We start from the raw sequence: 20,570 nt of genomic DNA on the forward strand, positions 1-20,570 counted from the left end.
ACCATAATTAGGATTGGCACTTTCAAGCATGCTTTTAGTGACCACGGAGTGCAGACAAGGCTCTCTCAGTTTGGGGTTTGAGGCTATGCTACAGCAAAGAAACAGGTCATTCACAATCAAGGTCTCAAGGGGAGCTTTTTAAAGGCCCTTTCTTGTTCCAAATCAATCACAATTTCACAGGCAATTCTTCAAACACTGTAGAGAGTGCAATGACCTATTGCCATCTGCAGTCTCAGTTTTACGAGGTCATTTCCAAACTATTGTAGCACAAAATGGCATCTTCAATCTTCTAATGTGACTTACAACTACAGGTGGGTTTTAAAAGGATATTCCTTTAGGCTTTGTTTCCAGGTTAACTGCATACATGAGACAGTTCATTTGGGATTTGTTTAGATTAAAGAAATTCACTGACTTGCCCTGACTGTTCTGAACTGGCCTTGTTTCTGTCTGCACTCATGAATGTCAATGCAGTGAGAAAAAACATTTAACCCTGAGTGTATTATTTCAGAAATCCTATCACTGAATGCTGTTTACATCGGAAAGGCTTTGGTAATATAAAAGTGCAGGGACATGTTCAGCAGGGATAAGAACACAGCACGAGTCATGCTGCCCTATATGCAGGTGGTGACAATCCAATGCATTTCTGGCCTTAATCCTCATTCTATTCATGCTGCACTTTAAGTAACTGAAATGTAAAACATTGTATGTTGCACTTGAGCCCGGCTGGAGTAATATATCCATATTGCAGGCCATGGCATGCTAGCCGCGTCATTATTCTGGAGCAGCGCGGTGGATTAAGACTCGTACGTTTTTTTAAATGATCTTCTCGATCTAAATTCTGAAACATCCCTCATCCTGTGTGTGGCCCATGACACACACAGCCAGCTAAAATCTGACTGTGTTTAAAAGAGAAATGTAACTTTAAATGACATAGTTGTGGTCTCACACGTCAGTCTTTATCGCATAGTCCCATGTAGTGGGAAATGGGAAATAGGAGGTAATGCAGCAGTAAATTGCAGGTTTATATGCTGATTTAAAATAAATTAGGCGCTTTGTTATGCTACTTTTGCATGCAAGTTGGCTCATAAAACAATTACTAAAGAGACAAGTCATGAACAGGAAATCCCTTTTGCACTGCTGATAACTGTTTTACTAAATACAAAATGTTAAGCCTTACAATACATAACGTGCAGTATCTTGATGAGAATGGTGGATGATGTTAATCTACTGCAGCATCACTTAATTTTGAGTTGTTCCTTCTTACACTGCAACATGAAGCAGCTTCTCTAAAAACAGTTACACCTCAGAGGTTAGCTTTGCATTTTCATTATGTTCATTACATTATGTTTTGGGCTTCACTGTGTGATACTATAAATCCCAAGCTGGTTTAAGTATGATTTAAATTGAAAAATACTTATGTGTCTAGTGCAGTAAATTGAACAAAATATTTAAAATACGAGTATGAGGTGAAAGAGTTGAGCAGTTTTTAGTTGAACCAACCAAGCTGAAATACTGTTGACAAAGGAGAAAAGAGATGGGATGCTTTTAAAAGTCTGCCATGATAATATGTTATAGGATTTGTTAAGTCTTTAGATTTATTAGCTGTGAAGCTGGTCTGCTGGTCTTTAATGAACTAGAGGTGATGCATGTCTTCCAAAACAAATCATTCACATGGCATGGTGTCAGATGGTGAAATTCAGGCCATGTCAATTGGGTGAGTTCAATAAAGGTCAAGCTTTTCTCTAAATGAGATTACATCGTGTGTTCTCAAGAAGGTCACTTAGTAGCATTATGCGGTATAAGTAACAGAGAATTGGGCCACATTATGCAACTGTCAGTATTAAGTCATTGTGACCTTGCAATGCTACGATAGAGGTGAATAACTACTAAGTCATCGTTCAAAAAAACTACTATCAATTCAGTGTTGACAATACAATCTGGCTAAAAATCTCACCACTAGGCACTGGAACATATGAAAATGTTATTTCACTATATTTTCCTGGTCAGAATAATTGCAATTTGTAATGTCATGCCAATAGTAGGGCTGTCCCGAATACCATTTTTCGGGCTCTGGATATTCGGTAGTAATCAGCAGCGAATATTCGAATATCCGGTGCGGAGAGATTTTTTTTTTCAAAAAAAAAAGTCATAACACGCTCCGAGACACCTAGGCCGCAAGGTGAACCTCGAAAAGTCCTTTAGAAAAGAAATCCCGCTCCACAGAAGTGGAACTACATAATCTTTAGTTCATAAAAAAGAACGAGTCATGCTTATCCACCAAAGAAAAGTTTGTCGCTAAAATTCCTGTCAATTCTTCTAGGCACGTAATTATTGGCTGAACTAGTCCCTTCAAAGCGTAATAATATCTTGGTCAAAAGTAGTGACACGGTTTGTCACGTGATCGTGCTACACCAATTGGGTAGCTGCATATTGTCAACAGAAGTGAAAGATGGCCGCCTACATGGTTACGCTAAACCAGACCAAATGGATTCTAAACAGTGCTGTATGTTTGTTTTATGTCATGTTTTGTCATATGTCTTAATACATCACTAAGTCCGAGGTATTTGCGTTATATACGCGGTATTTGTGAGAGGTTTTACTATCTGGGAACAGAGTTGACCATCGAATCAACATTGGCTAGCAGCGTTTATCAGCCAACTCCAGCTACAACAACATTCCTGGACTACCATGTTCGCATCGCTAGGTTCATTGGCTGAGCTCGTGGATTATTCCATTAGACTGAGGACTTTTTGTCTGTTGTTATTGTTACCCTGTACACGTTAAATGCACTCTTACAATAAACATGACTTGATTTCATACATAGCTGCGTCCAAGAAGGTTAACTTGTTACGTTAAGTAATTTAGATCAATAAAATGCAGTACTTATACCAATGACCATTGATTCATTTATTTACTCATTCATCATATAATAATTTGATGAATTGCATTATTATTATAGATATATATAGATTATTATATATATATAGATTATTATTATAGATATATATAGATTATTATTATAGATATATATAGATTATTATTATAGATATATATAGATTATTATTATATATATATATATATTATTATTATTATAGATATATATAATATATATATATATTTTATTATTATTATTGTAATATGATAATATTGTATTTGTAACTTCAAAATCAATGCCACCGTTGTAAGCTTGTCCTGTACGTATTCCATCTTGTATTGGTAAAATAATCAACCTTTTCGTGCTTCACAGACGTAATATGCATGTAACAATGTTTGTGTGTTGATAATTTTGACTTTTTGAGACTTTCTGGTGCGTTTTCCTCGTCCCCGCTACTCGATGAAACCATGGCGGTCGCCATTTTTTCCAAATCTGTTTGTTGATACCGGTATATGCAGCTACCCAATTGGTGTAGCACGATCACGTGACGGACCGTGGCACTACTTTTGACCAAGATATTATTACGCTTTGAAGGGACTAGTTCAGCCAATAATTACGTGCCTTGAAGAATTGACAGGAATTTTAGCGACGAACTTTTTTTTGGTGGATAAGCATGACTCGTTCTTTTTTATGAACTAAAGATTGTGTAGTTCCACTTCTGTGGAGCGGGATGAAACGATAACAGGGTTCACCTTATGGCCTAACCTGACAACACGCTGTTAAGCAGAAGCGCAGAAAGAGCATAGGCCTACTATTACGATGTATATGTATTTATTGTCTCAGTACTCGCATACATTAAAACTAAATGTGTCCTCTGCATTTAACCCAGCCGCAGCGCAGCGCCCGGGAACCAAATCCGGTTCCAAATTCCGTCTATAACGTTTTACAACCTGAAGATACAAAACACATATTTCATATTATAACAACAATACTTTTAATAACATAGCCGTAACAGTAGGCCTAACAGGGTAACACTTGTTACCGATACAGTAAACAGTAAACAGTATTTAAATAAATGAAGAACGAAAAAATAAATAAACGAACTGTATGCCAATAATTGCCTTAGCCCCAGATGTTCCCACATTGCTCCTATTATTTTCACTATTTGGATCAAATTGAAAAACGAATACAAAAAACAATTCGGTTGCTTGCTTGTAACTATTTTCCAAGCAAAGTAAGAGCACGATTTTATCATGTGTAACGTTACGGTTTAAACGGCGGATAAAGCAGCTTCATCGTGGCAACTTGACAACAGCTAAGCTAAGCTAGGCTAGTATTTACAGCATCCGGTGACTTTTCAGAGTTGTTGTGCCACCGGCCAGTTTCTTGTCGCATATTTGGCACACTGCCTTCTTCTTACCGTCGTCCAATTTAAAATGGTCCCACACAGCTTAAGTCTTCGGCATTTTGTGTTCAGGTGTGTGAAGCGAGGTGAAGCGAGGTGAAGCGTGCCGTTTGCGTTCGTGACCGTGAATGAACGCGATGTCAGGAGCACAGGCTGAGATTGTATATATTTCCGCATTTTAACAGTGCAATTCAAAAGTATAAATATAGTATAAGAATATGGCAATTCGCCTTTATTGATAGCATACATTTAGGAAAAATAAATAAATAAATTGAAAAAAAATAAAAAAACGAATATCCGAATAATGAAATTGAAACCCGAATAGTTGGCCAACGAACGAATAGTCGAATATTCGGGTACAGCCCTAGCCAATAGTGTATTAAATATACTCAAAGCCTGTTTACATGACTTTCAAACGTTACTTCACATTACATTTTTTTAAGGGAACAATATGTTGATTGCATCAATGATGAGATATTATTTTAGTGAGAATCAACGAAACAATATTAATTAAAGAAAGACTATATTTCAAATAAACATTGTGAGTTTGATTATTCCTGTATTTTTGTTTAAATCAGGCTATTTATTAAACTTTTGACAGCAAGTGCTACAGCTCGTGAGGATATTAGCGATAATCCAAAAAATGAAAATTCACCACTAAATACTTATTTTGTTTTTGTATATTGTAACCTGCGATGAAAGACAAAATAAAGTCACATCCCTTCTCACCACCCCTGTTTTTTCTCTTCCTACAGGTGGCATCTTTGAGACTCTTGAGAATGACCCCGTTAGTGTTGAAGAACTGGCCTTTAAATTTGCGGTCACCAACATAAACAGGAACCGGACCTTAATGCCAAACACCACATTGACCTATGATATCCAGAGAATAAACCTCTATGACAGTTTTGAAGCCTCAAGAAGAGGTAAGGATATTATTTAGCTTTTTCACTTGAAACATCTATATATTGTTATAAATATATTGTTTATGAGTTTCCCTTGTGTTGATCATTTGTTATTTCCTCTCTCCACTTTCGGTTCATTACGTCAGCGTGCGACCAGTTGGCCCTGGGTGTTGGGGCAGTGTTCGGACCCTCTCACAGCTCATCAGTCAGCGCGGTCCAGTCTATATGTAACGCCCTGGAAGTCCCTCACATCCAGACACGCTGGAAACACCCCTCAGTGGACAACAGAGACAGCTTCTACATTAACCTCTATCCTGAATACACCTCTATAAGCCGAGCTGTGCTGGACATAGTGCAGTACTACAAGTGGAAGACGGTCACTGTTGTTTATGAAGATGCAACGGGTGAGTCCAACTCGTAAAGCTTTAAAACAAATCAGAGCTGAATATGTCAACAGTGATTAAAACAGAACAAGCACTAAAATGCTTGTGTCAAATTAGAACATATATTTATATAAAATAATTAAAAAACATGTAAGTGCATTTACATACATATTGGAACATGTTATACGAAAGTTCATCATTTCTATATTTACGTGTTGCGTTTTTAAAAAAAATCATTTTTCTCAAGATTATTGAAAAATATATTTTAAATGACTATGGTGTTGGGAGGATCTGTACTACTCAAAAACATATTTTTAAGTCTAAAGAATATGATGTGTGTACAGTAGGTCAGGACAACATTAAAATGTAATATTTTATTTGAAATGTGTTTTGACACATATGCATTTTTCCTTTAAATATAGTATGCAATGAAGTAATGGAAAATGTTTACAAAGAATAGCAAAAAGTGTAGTTTAAAAAACTACTAATTGTTTAAACCTATGATTTAAATTTGAAAAAGGAGTGTTAAGAGAATCAAGTCGGTAAGCAGGAGTAGTGGAAATAAGTTGCATTTATTATTCAAAAGTTAAAACTGGGAAATTCCATAAAACTAAATTAGACTGGAGCAAAATAACACAAAGCAAATGAAATATGCAACTAGCAGCAAGCTGCCAACTCCTCACAACTGCATTAAAAGGCCATGTTACCATGTCAGACTCACCTGACTGGAACATACCACTTTTATGCACAGGGTGAGCCAAGTCAGACAAACATCCACATCGAACAGAAACATGAATACAGCAATAATAATACATGTCCATGTTATTGCTGTCATCTCAATAGGCACCCACCCATCTTAAATCAGCATACAAAATATAATATAATTTACTACAGAACTATTTTACCTATGTTTCTTATTTATTCACCTTACATATTGAACTGAAATTAATAGTTACTAGACACAACCTCACCTAATGTGTAGGGCCTATTGAAAAAGGGGCTAGCATCCAGTGTCAGGCCAAAATGGCTGCATAGGTACCTGTAATGACAAATCATCCTATATACATTAAACGTATGTTGGGCTGTCACAGTCAAATCAACAAACACTACACCCTGAAACACTACAGGAAACAGACTGTCACCAATGATACAGCAAAATCACAAGATCATGTAAAGAGCAGTTGATGAAAAATAATTTCAAAGGGATAATGATGAATAAGAAATGTTTGGAACTATTTCTAATAAAGCACAGAGTCTGAAACCTGAAGCACACAAGAGACTATTTCTTACCTTTAGTAGATAATTTTCTTCTTCGACTTTGTGTTTGCAACCTCACCAAATCCATGGGCAGCCATGTTCGGGAGCAATATTATTCTCTCAAAATGTGCATGTTTGTACCGCGATACAGCACATTGTAATCCTGTTGTTGAAAATAAATTCCATGTTTTGGTCACAGCGTCAAAACTCCCGCCATGGAGTTCTTCATCGCCAAATTAGCTAGCTTCACTAATGATGCTGATTAGAATCAGGTGCTAGCGATGTTTAGTCTGAAACAGACTACTTCACTCGGTCATTAAAGTCCTGATTGCATTCACGATGTCAATTACACATGATATGAACGCAACCCCCATATTCTCGTGGTTGTTGAAGGAAGTATCCAAACATGCCTGATTACAATTGTATCTTTTATTTTATTTTGAAAACCGGAAATTAGGTTCCGATTACGTTCCCTGCAATTCCTCACTGTGACCAGTGGAAGGCAGTGAACACGTTACATTTTTTGCAAAAGCCATCTTAGATAAGATACACATTCTGTAATAAGTATGGATATCACATTTTCCGAAGAAAACCTAATTACTTGAATAAGGTTATCCTCAAGTTAATGGTTAGAGAAGGTGGAGCTTCTTTGGCTAGTTTAAGGCTAACCAGCGTTTTGTCTGAAATTAGTGTTTAGTGCCCTCTTATGGTCATAGAAACTGCATGTTCAAATTAAGCTGATGATATTAAAGATAGGGTAGGTAATTACATTACATGTCACTTGTTAGACGCTTCCAAAGCGACTTACTCAATACTGTGTGCAATCCCCACAGGAGCAATTTGGGGTGAAGTGTCTTGCCCAGGGACACAACGACATGCTGACTGCAGTGGGGTTTGAACCTGTACAACCCTCTGCACCACACGCCTCCTAATTCACTTCAGAAACACTTTTTGTTATATTCCATGGAATGCTCTTAACATCCCGATAGCAATGAATACATTAAATGCTTTGACAATAAATACATTAAAAAAATTCATTTGTGGAAGCCGTGGCGCTGTAAAAAGCACGACGAATTATTTTATCCGGCCCGGCTAAAATAACTGGATGGCCTACCTGCCTGTCAGCCTTCCATCTCGTGCATAAACTTATCTCGTGCCCTCATTGGTCATGTGCGCGTTCGTGTGTGTTGGAGGAGGGGCTCTGTAAGGAAGTCTGAAGGAAGGGGCATATTTTTATCGGCTGCGTGCTTTCCAATTCTAGCGCACTCGAGCTGGTTTCTCCATTCCTACCTACCCTACCTTTAAGTGTTGTGCTTGTTGTTCGAAACGTAAATCATCTACTTCCTTTAGTGTCTCTTACAGTAATTTGCTGCTAACAATGGAAATACCAACCCAAGAGCGGGAGAGCTTGCTAGTAAACATTAGCAACATTAGCCTATTGCTAGTTTAAATTCAGGCGGGCTGTGGGACTTTATTTTCCATATTCTCGGATAAATAGTTGCTGGCATATCACATCTACATAAAAAATAACACAAATATGATACACTGTTCCCATGCATAAAATAATAATAATAGATTTATTTTGTTAGCGCTTGTACAGGTGCTCAAAGACGCTTTACAGATATCGTGAAAAGAAAAGAAAGGAACAACAAATAATTATATAGTTAAAGTCAAATAATACAAAAACAATCACACATTAAAAGCCAGATTGAAGAGGTGAGTTTTTGTGAGTTTTTTGAAGGTGGTGAGGTCAGTGCAGTCTCTGTTGTGGGAGTGAGTTCCAGAGGGAGGGGGCAGCGACGGAGAAGGCTCTGTCCCCCCAGGTCCGGTGATTGATGTGGGTGGGGATGGATAGGAGGTTGACTTCTGATGAGCGGAGGCAGCGGGAAGGGGTGTGGTGGTGCAGCAGGTCTGTGAGGTAGGGGGGGGGGAGGGGGTGATTGTTGAGGGCTTTGTGAGTAACGAGGAGGACTTTGAAGTTGATTCTTTGACGGACAGGGAGCAAGTGGAGGTTCTGGAGGACGGGAGTGATGTGGTCTCAGGAGCGGGTGTGGGTGAGGAGGCGGGCAGCAGAGTTCTGGATATGTTGGAGTTTATTGAGGAGGTTGGATGGTATGCCGGCGTAGAGGATGCTATTAGTCGAGTTGTGATGTGATGAATGCATGAATCAGGGTTTCAGCAGCAGAGGAGGAGAGTGATGGACGGAGACGGACAATGTTTTTGAGGTGGAAAAAGGCGGTCCTGGTGATGTGATTGATGTGGTGGTTGAATTTGAGCTGACTGTCGAAGATGACTCCGAGTTTGCGGATGTGAGGGGGGGGATAGAGTGTGGCTGTCAATGGTGAAGTTGAAATTCTGGATGGCTTTGGTACGGGATGGGGGGCCGATGATGATGATGTCTGATTTGGCACTGTTCAGTTGGAGATAGTTTGTTTGCATCCATGCTTTTATTTCTGAGAGACAGTTGGTGAGAGTGGAGTGTGTTGTGGGGGTGATGGTTTTTGTTGAGATATATAGTTGGATGTCATCGGCGTAGCAGTGAAATTGAAGGTTGTGGCGACTAATTATTTTGCCAAGGGGGAGCATGTAGAGGATGAAGAGGAGGGGGCCAAGCACCGAACCCTGGGGGACGCCTTGAGACTGAGGAGCAGTGGAGGAGGTGCAGTTGTTGATGTTGATAAACTGATGTCTGTCGGTGAGGTAGGATTTCAGCCAGGAGAGTGCAGTGTCGGTGATGTTGAGTGATGATTCGAGGAGGGACAGCAGGATGGCGTGGTTGATGGTGTCGAATGCAGTGAGGTCGAGGAGGATGAGGATGTTCAGGTTGCCGGAGTCAGAGGAGAGGAGTAGGTCGTTTGTGATTTTCAGAAGAGTTGTTTCGGTGCTGTGTTTTGATCAGAAACCGGATTGAAATGGCTCAAAGAGGTCATTGAAGCTGAGGTGGGATTTAAGTTGTGAGGCAATGACACGTTCAAGTATTTTTGACAGAAAGGGGAGATTTTAGATGGGCCGGAAGTTGGACATGATGTCAGGTGTGAGTCCAGGTCTTTTGAGAATGGGTGTGACAGCAGCCAGTTTGAGAGAGGGGGGAACTGATCCAGATCTGAGGAAGGAGTTAATGATGGTGGCGATGAGTTGGGAGATGGCAGGGAGGCTCTCTTTAACACATTTGGAGGGCATTGGGTCAAGTGTGCAGGTGGAGTTAATTCCAGTCATGAAGTCGGACAGTTGCATGGGGGTCACAGGGGAGAAGTGGGACAAGGGCTTAGAGGTGAAGGGGGAGGGGAGCCAGGAGGGGAGGTGGGGGGTGCTGATGAAGGTGTCAGATTGCTGTAAATGTTGCTGATTTTGGTTTGGAAAAACGAGAGGAAGGAGTTGCATTGTTCGGTGGTGAAGGATGAGGTGGCGTTGTCACAGGGTTTGAGAAGTTTGAAGATGGTGGAGAACAGACGCTTGGGGTTGCTGGAGCCAGACTGAATGAGTTGTGTGTAGTAATTAGACCGGGCTGCTTTGAGTGCATTACTGTACTGCTGGAGATAGTCTTTGTAGATTTGAAGATGGACTGTTAGTGTGGTTTTCTTGTGTTGGCGTTCAAGTTGACGTTTCCTTGATTTCATTTGGCGGAGTTCAGGGGTATACCAGGGGGCGGAGTGTATGATAGAGACTTTTTTTTTGTTGTGGGGGCCAGTTCATTGAGACAGAAGGAGAGGGTGCTGTTATAATGGTCCACAAGTTCAGATGGGTTTTCAGAAAGTGGGGGGGGGGGGAGACAGACATCTTGCAGGTAATGGATGCAGTGATTGCTGAAGGTGAGATGGATTTGAGATTTCTGTAGGTTATTGTGCGTTTTTGCTTTTGGGCGGGGATGTGGATGTTGATGTCCATGATGACGGCCATGTGATCAGAGATGTGGAGATTGAGGCTGGACAGATGATGGATGGTGAGACCAGTGGAGCAAACCAATAAAGGTTTGGAGTTTGAGTCCACTCATCTCAAACGTGTGGGCTGTTTTGCTATTTTTACTAAATAATCTAGATTTGATGTGCTAGAATTGTAGCCTATCCAATCCTGCAGTATAATTGACATTCATCAAATTAACCTTCTCTTATTTTATCTCATCGTATCGTATCTAAGAGCACATCTCGGTTTATTCTATTAACGAAGCACTTTTATACTAATAAAGGACTGGCTTTTCTAAAGCCAGTTGAGTAGCACTTGAAATGTTTTTGCTCTATGAAACCTGATGTACTTATATGATTCTGTTTTCTTCAAGTTGTATTTTGTTGGACGAACGCACTTATTGTAAGTCGCTTTGGATAAAAGCGTCAGCTAAATGCAATGTAATGTAATGTAATAATAATCGACAGATTTGTTGTCAGATGGATTATGCAGTTTTTTGTTTGGTCTCATAAAGACATAGCTGAGGTTCTATTTCGTCCCTACTGACCGCCAGAGGCGGTGCTTTAAGCACTGGATATGTCCATCGCGCGCATGCGCAGCTCGAGTACCAATAACAACAAAGTCACCTGTGACCCACGTGACACCGGCTATATCAGCCGGTGTCGTCAGAGGATCTGTTCCTTTCATCTTCTCGCTGCGCGACGGTACCGTGGCTACATTTTTTGTAGCCTACAGCGTTTAGGTTTGAACGTTTGATCTGAGGGATTTCTCTGCAAGCAGCTGGCCGCGTGCAGCTTCGTGACTGACAGTCGGAGCTACGGGTCGTTAACACGTCCTCCAGGAGCTGTGGCCGGCTGTGCGATGTGCAGAGCCTCGACAGACAGGTTGGTGTCAGCTTGTTGCTGGTGATGGCTGTGTCCCCGCACTCTCTCCCAGCCAAGTTGTCCTGATTGCTGTCTTATTTTTTGTTTGGCTTAGACTTTCTGGTGACGACAGTGTTCCCGCTTCCTCTCCCATAAAGTTGCCCTTATGCTCTTTTGAAAGTTCTGCTTGTGGCGTTGTGCCCGAGCTATCATTAGCATTTGAGTCCCAGCTTTGGCTGTGTCCCTCATTCAATTTAGTATGGAAAGCCCAGAGTTAGGGCTGTGCGATTATGGCAAAAATCATAATCACGATTATTTGGGTCAATAATTGATATCACGATTATTTTGACGATTATTCATTGACCATTTATTGAACTTTAAAACAAATAATATTTTACCAATAAACAAGATCAACAAATATGTTGGAGCGCACTTCCAAAACCATACTAAACATATATTATGAATATGATAAATAAAAATAAATTAGACCAAAATAAATTAAATCAAACATGTTGCAGTGCACTGTCACAACCTACTGAAAACTCCTTAACATATAGCAAACATTTTGATAAAACATATTCATTATTCCACTCAGTTAAACGTTGAAGGCTGGCCAACCGTCATGGTCCAGAAGTAACAGGAAATAAATGTTGAACTACAATTTAAGACCAAATAAAAATGTTTAGGCCACCATGGCAAATGCTGGTAGGGCTGCTCATGTCATCTCTTAAAGATGTTTCGCAAGAAACACCAGGCTGTTTACATGGTCTGGTTTCAGAGATGAGCGCAGGCAGGTGACGATATTGCCACCTGTACTGAAGACCCTCAGCCACGCCCCGACACATGGGGTGACGCCGGCCAATCACAAAGCTTTGATGCGTTCAAGTGCATTATTCTGGCACAGGAAGATTATGTTACAGGACATTAACGATAAAACAGAATATTGTTGTTCTATTTTTAGACACATCTCGCGATCGACTGGTTGGGCACCCTTGGGCTAGACCATAGGTCTGTTGTGGTAGCAAAGTAGTCAGCTGAAGCCACATCTCTCTCAACTTCCCCACGGCATTTGTCATATAGTGCAGGCAGCGCAGACCTGCTGAAATAATACCGAGACGGCATCGCGTAACGCTTGTCCAACGTGTTGACAAGTTGCTTAAAGCCCTGGTTGCTAACAGTGCTAACTGGGCACATATCTTTAGCGATGTGAAATGTAATGGCAAAGTACTTGCAAATAGTGGAAATAGTTTTACGCTTCTTTTTAACGAGTTGCTGCTCTTGTTCTGACATCTTCGCTCGCGCTGATCACTCACAACACATTTCACTCCCACGTGGCCGAGTGGGCTTTTAGGGAGGGGCAAAAGCGCACCCAGCTAAATAATCGTATTTTGTCAATTATGCTGTTTTCATAATCGTCGCAAGCCATAATCGTAATCGCGATTAAAATACGATTAATTGCACAGCCCTACCCAGAGTGTCATATTTTAAACCCGTTTTTCGTTTAGATGCAGAGAGTAAGGTAAGTACTTTCTATTTCTTAGAAGCTATTATCTGGTCTTAACATTTGTGTTCTGACTTTGTCGCTTGATTGTTAGCAGCAGCCGCTTGGCTAACACCTTGTTGTTAAGCTTAACTATTAACTCAGCCGGTGAGGGCAGTGCTCCCGCTCCCGGTAACATAGGGTTTGATTGCAGTAGCGCTAGATCGTTGTATTACTGCTCCTAGTACTAGACTCCTAGCACTAGGATGATATGCAGAGAACATCTTCACTGCGGGTGCTGTGTGCTCCGCATGTGAGGTTACTACTGTAACCATGGCCTACGGTTCTATACGGGCGCATTGTATGGTTGCAGTAGCGCTATATCGTTGTATTTACTGCTCCTAGTACTTGACTCCTAGCACTAGGACGATATGCAGCGAACAATCTTCACTGTGCTGTGTGCTCTGCATGTGTGGCCATTAAGGAGGATTTCATCCTCCCAATATTATATTATCTAGTGGGCAGCCGTTTGGCTGACACTTTTAGGCACCGGCCACAGTTACTACTGTAACTAAGGTTCTAAGCCGTAAGTACTGGCCATAATTACTACTGTAACTACGGTTCCAAGCCGTGTAAGTACTGGCCATAGTCAATACCGTAACTACGGCTCTATGCTGTGTAAGTACTGGCCATAGTTACTACTGTAACTACGGGTTTAAGCCGTAAGTACTGGCCATAGTTACTACTGTAACTACGGTTCCAAGCCGTGCAAATACTGGCCATAGTCAATACCGTAAACGGCTCTACGCTGTGTAAGTACTGGTCATAGTTACTACTGTAACTACGGTTCCAAGCCATGTAAGTACTGGCCATAGTTACTACTGTAACTACGGTTCCAAGCCGTGCAAGTACTGGCCAGAGTTACTACTGTAACTACGGCTCTATGCTGTGTAAGTTCTGGCCATAGTTACGACTGTAACTACGGTTCTAAGCCGTGTAAGTACTGGCCATAGTTACTACTGTAACTACGGTTATATGCCGTGTGAGCACTGGCCATGGTTACTGCTGTAACTAGGGCTCTGTGCTGTTCTCTTCTTTAGAAGCTAGTTATCTGGTCTTAAACATGTGTGTTATTTGACTTGATCTCGCTTGATCGTTAGCAGCAGCTGCTCGGCTAACGTCTTGCGTGTACTGTTAAGCTTCTTTATTTTACCCAATTAGGTGAATGCAGTGCTCTCGCTCCCGCTCCCTCTACCGGTAATGCGGATGTAGCTACAGTACATCCCTTTTTCTGTTCGGTGAGTAGTAGCACCGCTCTACTCTTCCCGTTCAGCAGGTAGCTGGTGAAGGCTGTGTTCCCGCACCCGCTCCCGGTTACGCTGCATCTGGCATTCGTCTCTAACTCAACCAGTGAAGGCAGTGTTCTCGCCCCCGCTCCTGGAAGACGCTGAACTGCCTCGCTTTTCCGTTAAGCAGGTAGCCGGTGAAGGCTGTGTTCCCGCACCCGCTCCCGGTTACGCTGCATCTGGCATTCGTCTCTAACTCAACCAGTGAAGGCAGTGTTCTCGCCCCCGCTCCTGGTAGACGCTGAACTGCCTCGTTTTTCCGTTAAGCAGGTAGCTGGTGAAGGCTGTGTTCCCGCACCCGCTCCCGGTTATGCTGCATCTGGCATTCGTCTCTAACTCAGCCGGCAGTGTTCTGCCGTGTTTATTAATCCAGCCAGGTGAAGGCAGTGCTCTCGCTCACGCTCCCTCTGCCGGTAACGTGGGTGTAATTACATCCCTCTTTCTGTTCGGCGAGTAGCAGCAACGCTCTACTCTTTCCATTAAGCAAGTAGCTGGTGAAGGCTTTGTTCCCGCACCCGCTCCCGGCTACGCTGCATCTGGCTACCTACAGAATGGCTCATTCATGTAGCGCCTGTATGGCTTCTTTTGAGCCAGAGGACGGCCATGACCGCTGCCCCTCCTGCCTCGGGCGCCTCTGGCGGTCAGTGGGGACGAAATGAGAGCATCTGAGGGAGGTTCTCACGGTAAAATGCCTGCATGAGCTGTAGCTGCATGCCTCGGGCGCTCAGAGTGGCTAGAATCACTGAGGTGGAACGTCTGGCAGCAGCCAACAGACACCTCTCCTTGTCACATCCTCCTCCAGATCAATTCGGCCATTCCCGGCGACTTGAGGGAGCGATGGCTATGTGTGCTCCCCCCAATAGAAGGACTAGAAACAGGCTGTCCTCTAAAGTGGATCGGCTAGCTGCCGATAGGGGCATGATGAAGTAGCCTCTTGGCCCTTCAGCCTGGGCCCGGTGTAGGGGCTGCTAGCGGGCCGCCTGTCCCCCCCCCCCCCCCCCCCTTCGGTTGACGCCCCTCTTTCGGTTGACGCACCTCCTTCGGCTGACGCACCTCCTTCGGTTGACGCACCTCTGTATGAGGATGCCTTGTCGCTGGTACAGACTCGTCGCCAGGTTTCGCTGGCCCAGTCACCACTAACGGAGGCATGTAGGAGAGTCCTCCGTAGCGTACCAGTCGAGCCAGGGGAGCTGTTTAGGTTAGCTGCCCTGGAGGCACTGTAGCGTACCGCCCAAGCCCAAGCCCAGGCAGCAGCTCTCGGGTCTTCGCAGACCTGTGCCCACTCCCAGCAGGCCCAGGGGCGGCTCTAGCAGCCGCACTCAGCAGCCGGATTACAGGGGTGGTCTGCAGAGGTCTTAGCGGCGCGACCCAATGACTTCCGCGGCCTCGTGCCCCAGAGCCTTACCGGCGCCCCCCAAGAGGCTCCAGGGGCCGGGGGGCTGTGCCCTGAAATCCCGGGGGCGGTCGTCGGCTGCTTTCCCAGCAGCAGCTCAGTTACTGGGCGGTCTGTACTTCCGTCCCTTGGGTGGTTTTCACCTTAACCCAGGGGTACGGACCGCAGCTCCGGCCCCTAGCCTTCGGCTGGGTCTAATTGACAGTCGTCAGCGATCCGGCAGGGGCTCTAGCTCTGGTCTGTCCAAAGACGCAATCAAGCCAGTAAGACCCTCTGCTTAGCCCAGGGGGTTCTACTCGGCGTACTTTCTCGTGAGCAAGAAAGTCGGCGGATTTCGCCCGATCTTGGACCTCAGAGGAATCAACAGATTCCCGAAGGTGCTGCCATTCTATATGCTGACCACTGCATATGCACAGGTGGAGTGGTTCTCAACCGTGGACTTGAGGGATGCCTACTTCCACGTGGGCCGGGCAAGATGGTGCCTTATATTCTGTTCCTCCAGCCCTTGGGCAGACTGGCAGCTGCCTCGGCCGCTGGGCCCTTAGGCCCGCTGTCGTTGCGCCCCATGCAGATGTGGCTGAACAGCCTTCACTTGGACGCCAAGTGGCACAGGCACAGGGAAGTCAGGGTGTCGCAGCATTGCCTCCACTCTCTGTCACGCTGGAGGGGCAGGGCCTATCTCCTAGTGGGCGTGCCCATGGGCGCCATCCCATCCCGCCAGGAGACCATCACCATAGGTGCATGTCTCTCAGGGTGGGGTGCAGTGCGGCAGGGCAGGACCGTTCAGGGTCAGCGGTCTGCCCAGGAGAGTGCGCGCCAGGTCAACGTGCTAGAGCTTCGGGCTGTGCAGCTTGCACTCACGCACTTTCTACCCCAACTGGGGGGCAAGAATGTGCATGTTCCTTGGGGACAGCATGTACGTTGTTGCTTAGACAACAGTCCCTTCTAGAAAGTGGACGTTCTCACTCCACTCTGAATTTATGTGGCTGCGATTTCTGCCCGACATGTTTGGGTCGACGGCGCCACGGCGGGGTGCCACAGGTCGGTGTCCCTCTTTATGAGAGGGGCTTTACGGCAGCGTCCCCCTAGCACCCAGAGGACTCCGGCTTGGGACCTGCCCCTGCTGCCGGATGCCCGATCATCTCCTCCCTTCGAGCCCCTGGCCCAGGTGGGGCTTAGGTGGCTGCCCACGAAGGCAGCATTTCTGCTTGCCATAGCCTCAGGGAAGCGAGTCGGGGAGTTGCATGTCCTCTCCATAAACAATACATGCCCGAGGTGGGACTCTCAGGCGTTGCCCTTTGGGCAAATGTGGCATTCCTGCCCGGGGTCCTTCCACAAACCCACTTCAATCAGCCTGCCCAGCTGGCACGCTTTGACATTCAGGAGTACGGCACGTCAAAGTTGCTGTGCCCTGGGGGTGCCCAAAGGGCGTATATCAAGGCTACTGCCTGTATACGGCAGTAGGAGCAACTCTTGATTTTGCCCTGGCGGCACTAAAGAAGGTTATGCCCTCTAACCAGTGGCTGCCCCACTGGGTTGTCGATACCATCTCACAGGCTTACGGGGCCAGTGGCCGCCCCCCTGCCATCAGGCTGAGATGCCACTCTACAAGGAGCATCTCAACATCTTGGGCTGCCCTGAGGGTGGTGCCCCTGGAGACCATCTGCGCCGCGGCATCGTGGGCGTCTTCTGGCACATTCTCCAGTTGTCATCAGGTCAATGTCGCCACTCCCCATTCTTTGGGCGTGGTCCTTTTGCCGAGCTCCGCTGTTTCCAGTGGTGAGCAAGGGCTTGGATTCTTCATGACATTGTTGGTATAAGTCATCCAGTGCTTAAAGCACTGCCTCTGGCAGTCAGTAGGGACGAAATAGAACGATAGTTACGGCTGTAACTACGGTTCTATGAGTCCCGGATGACCGCCAGAGTTCCCTGTCACTCAGAATTCTTGTGTGCTCGCGAGAAGATTCTGGGAACAGATCCTCTGACGACACCGGCTGATATAGCCGGTGTCACGTGGGTCACAGGTGACTTTGTTGTTATTGGTACCCGAGCTGCGCATGCGCGCGATGGACATATCCAGTGCTTAAAGCACTGCCTCTGGCGGTCATCCGGGACTCATAGAACCGTAGTTACTGCCGTAACTATCGTTAGCTTCAGCTATGTCTTTAGAAAGCACTGTGTAAAGTTGTAGGTTAATAACCCAGTCACTGAAGCAGATGCATTTGTTTGCAATTTCAAAACCATGAAACCTAAACACTCAAAGACAATCAAAATCTGATTATGTTTAATCACATAGTTTTACTTCCACTGTCTTGGAGTAACCTACTATCCAGATTTGGGTTTTTTGTAAATATTTGCTTGTTGACCCTAATCACTATTTTGCTATCTTTTAATTTAAGGACTGATTCGTTTGCAAGAGTTGATCAAAGCTCCATCCAGATACAGCATTAAAATCAAGATCCGCCAGCTGCCAACAGGAAGTAAAGATGCCCGTCCTCTATTAAAGGAGATGAAGAAGGGAAAGGAGTTCTATGTCATCTTTGACTGCTCTTACCAAACATCAGCTGATGTTCTCAAACAGGTGAATTATCCCAAACATCTGCCACCACACTGGACAGAGGTCATTGTCCTGAGGGCCTCTGGGTTTAATTGACATCTTGACACCCAAAATACAACGTGCTCTTTGAAATCCAATTTGAATTCTTCAGTGGAGAGAAGTTTCTGTGTTATTCTGGTGTTTCTTCAGTGTTTTTTTGTTTAATGTTCACTATGTGCAAGATTAGTCTAATTCTATCCCCTTTAGAAATCTTATGATCATTTCCAGATCCGAGCAGAGCTTATTTTTGAGCCAGACATAGACATTTCAAACCAAAAGCTGCATGTAAGATTAATTGGAAACACTATGCCTCCATGAGCAAATTGTGACATATACTCACTTGGAAACTTGTTAATCCAAACTATGCAAACAAGACTAAATGAGGCAATTCAGAAAATGGCTGGAATGCCTAATTTGCAAGTCTCTTGGTATGGATGTGGATGAAAGAAAATATATTTTATGCTGGCTGGAGAAAAACATGATTGTGTAGTCGGGGGGGAAACTATGAACCGTTCATTTATCATCCTGTTTAGATCTTGTCCATGGGGATGATGACTGAATATTACCACTTCTTCTTCACCACACTGGTAAGAAAACATTTCACATTATATTTACAGGAAAGAGTTTCTCTCTGAAACTCAATTGAAAAACCTGATGGATATGCTCGTAATTACAGTTTTTCTATTGTCTTAATTAAGTATCTTATTATCCTACGCAAGCTGAAATGTGTGTAGGCACCTAGCGATTCTGTTATGCAAAGATTATGCAGATGAACATCTGTGGTTTGTTTTATAACAAGATTGCTGGATGTTTTCAGTGCACTTGACATAATTCCATAGTATTATGCAGTATATTGTTCCTCTGTTTTAATGAACAGTCCCTTTGCCTTTGCTTAGTAACTTACATCTACTTGTGGGTAATTTTGAGTAGAATCAAATTGATTCTTTGCTGATGATGTTGTACCTCTACAGGACCTGTTTGCCCTCGACTTGGAGCCGTACCGCTATAGTGGGGTCAACATGACGGGCTTCAGACTGCTCAACATAGACAGCCCGCAGGTGGCCTCGGTGGTGGAGAGGTGGGCCATGGAGCGGCTGCAGGCTCCCTCTAAAGCTGAGACTGGAATGATGGAGGGGATGATGACAGTGAGTGACTTCACCTTCCTCTTTTCATTCCTCATGCCAAATGTTCTCCAAGGGCAGGGGCCCAGTGGGGAAGCCCATCTTAACAATGTCCCCACTGCTGCTCTTCTGATTGTTCACGTACTTTAAGCAACATGCTCAAAAGGACACTGAAAGTTAATAATTTCTATATTTAATAAATGGAAAATATATGGACAGTTTGAGCTTGTCAGTAGAGGAAAGTTGGTGAACAGCGTTAGTTTGTCATTATTTGGTTTATGTGTGTAAGCTAGTTAGCACAATTTAATAAATCATTAAATCCTTCCAGTTGCTTACGTATTTTGAAAGTAAGGAATGAACATCGTTTTTTAAAACATCTCACTATCAGAAGGAAAAAAGTTCAGTTGAACTCACATTTTATTATTTTTCGCATTTTCTAACTTTGCCTTTCAACCTTTGCTAAAAACTATACTATTGTATCAGAGAATGCCATTTACTACATTTCAACACAATGACTGAGATATTATACATAAATGTTTGAACATGTAGTCTATTTGTGCAAGCTGCACAAGACCTTCAATGCCCACATTTCAGTCAGAAACACTTCTGTGGCTGCTTGTGGTTGCCTGTATGAGTAGTATTATGAAACTGGAGCTGAACTTTTTTAGAAACCATAAGGTTATGTGCATGAACATCAGTCCTGATGTGATAAGGGCATGAGGTTATCCCGCTGATGGATGCTGACGGCTGCATTTCTCTTTCAGACCGAAGCAGCTCTGATGTATGACGCTGTCTACATGGTGGCTGCTGCCTCGCAGCGCACCTCCCAGATTACCGTCAGCTCGCTTCAGTGCCACCGACACAAACCCTGGCGCTTTGGATCGCGCTTTATGAACATGCTCAAAGATGTAAGTTTGGCTTATGAATGTGAAAACACCCATTCCTCTTCTATCCATCCATCCATCCATCCATTTCACAGCGTGCTGCCTCCATTTAATTTCCTTAGTTGCAGAAGCAAAACAATAGAGTTAGCAGATCAGAAGTGATGA

At 43.8% G+C, this 20,570-nt stretch overlaps 1 protein-coding gene across 4 annotated transcripts in view; it reads left to right on the forward strand.

Annotated features, from left to right (window-relative positions):
- The window catches only part of LOC117540476 (glutamate receptor ionotropic, kainate 1), a 37,147-nt gene that overhangs the window by 6,409 nt on the left and 10,168 nt on the right, over positions 1-20,570 (forward strand). For 2 of the 4 annotated variants that reach the window (XM_034207182.1, XM_034207181.1), the window contains exons 2-7: positions 5,036-5,203; positions 5,329-5,586; positions 18,204-18,385; positions 18,934-18,987; positions 19,372-19,545; positions 20,286-20,429. In XM_034207182.1, the coding sequence (XP_034063073.1) occupies positions 5,036-5,203; positions 5,329-5,586; positions 18,204-18,385; positions 18,934-18,987; positions 19,372-19,545; positions 20,286-20,429 (980 nt within the window). Of the gene's footprint in view, positions 1-2,450; positions 2,504-5,035; positions 5,204-5,328; positions 5,587-18,203; positions 18,386-18,933; positions 18,988-19,371; positions 19,546-20,285; positions 20,430-20,570 lie in introns of those variants that run through there. The other 2 variants (XM_034207183.1, XM_034207184.1) reach the window with 2 other exon arrangements.

Source organism: Gymnodraco acuticeps, unplaced genomic scaffold, assembly GCF_902827175.1.
Source record: "Gymnodraco acuticeps unplaced genomic scaffold, fGymAcu1.1, whole genome shotgun sequence".
Lineage (NCBI taxonomy): Eukaryota > Metazoa > Chordata > Actinopteri > Perciformes > Bathydraconidae > Gymnodraco > Gymnodraco acuticeps.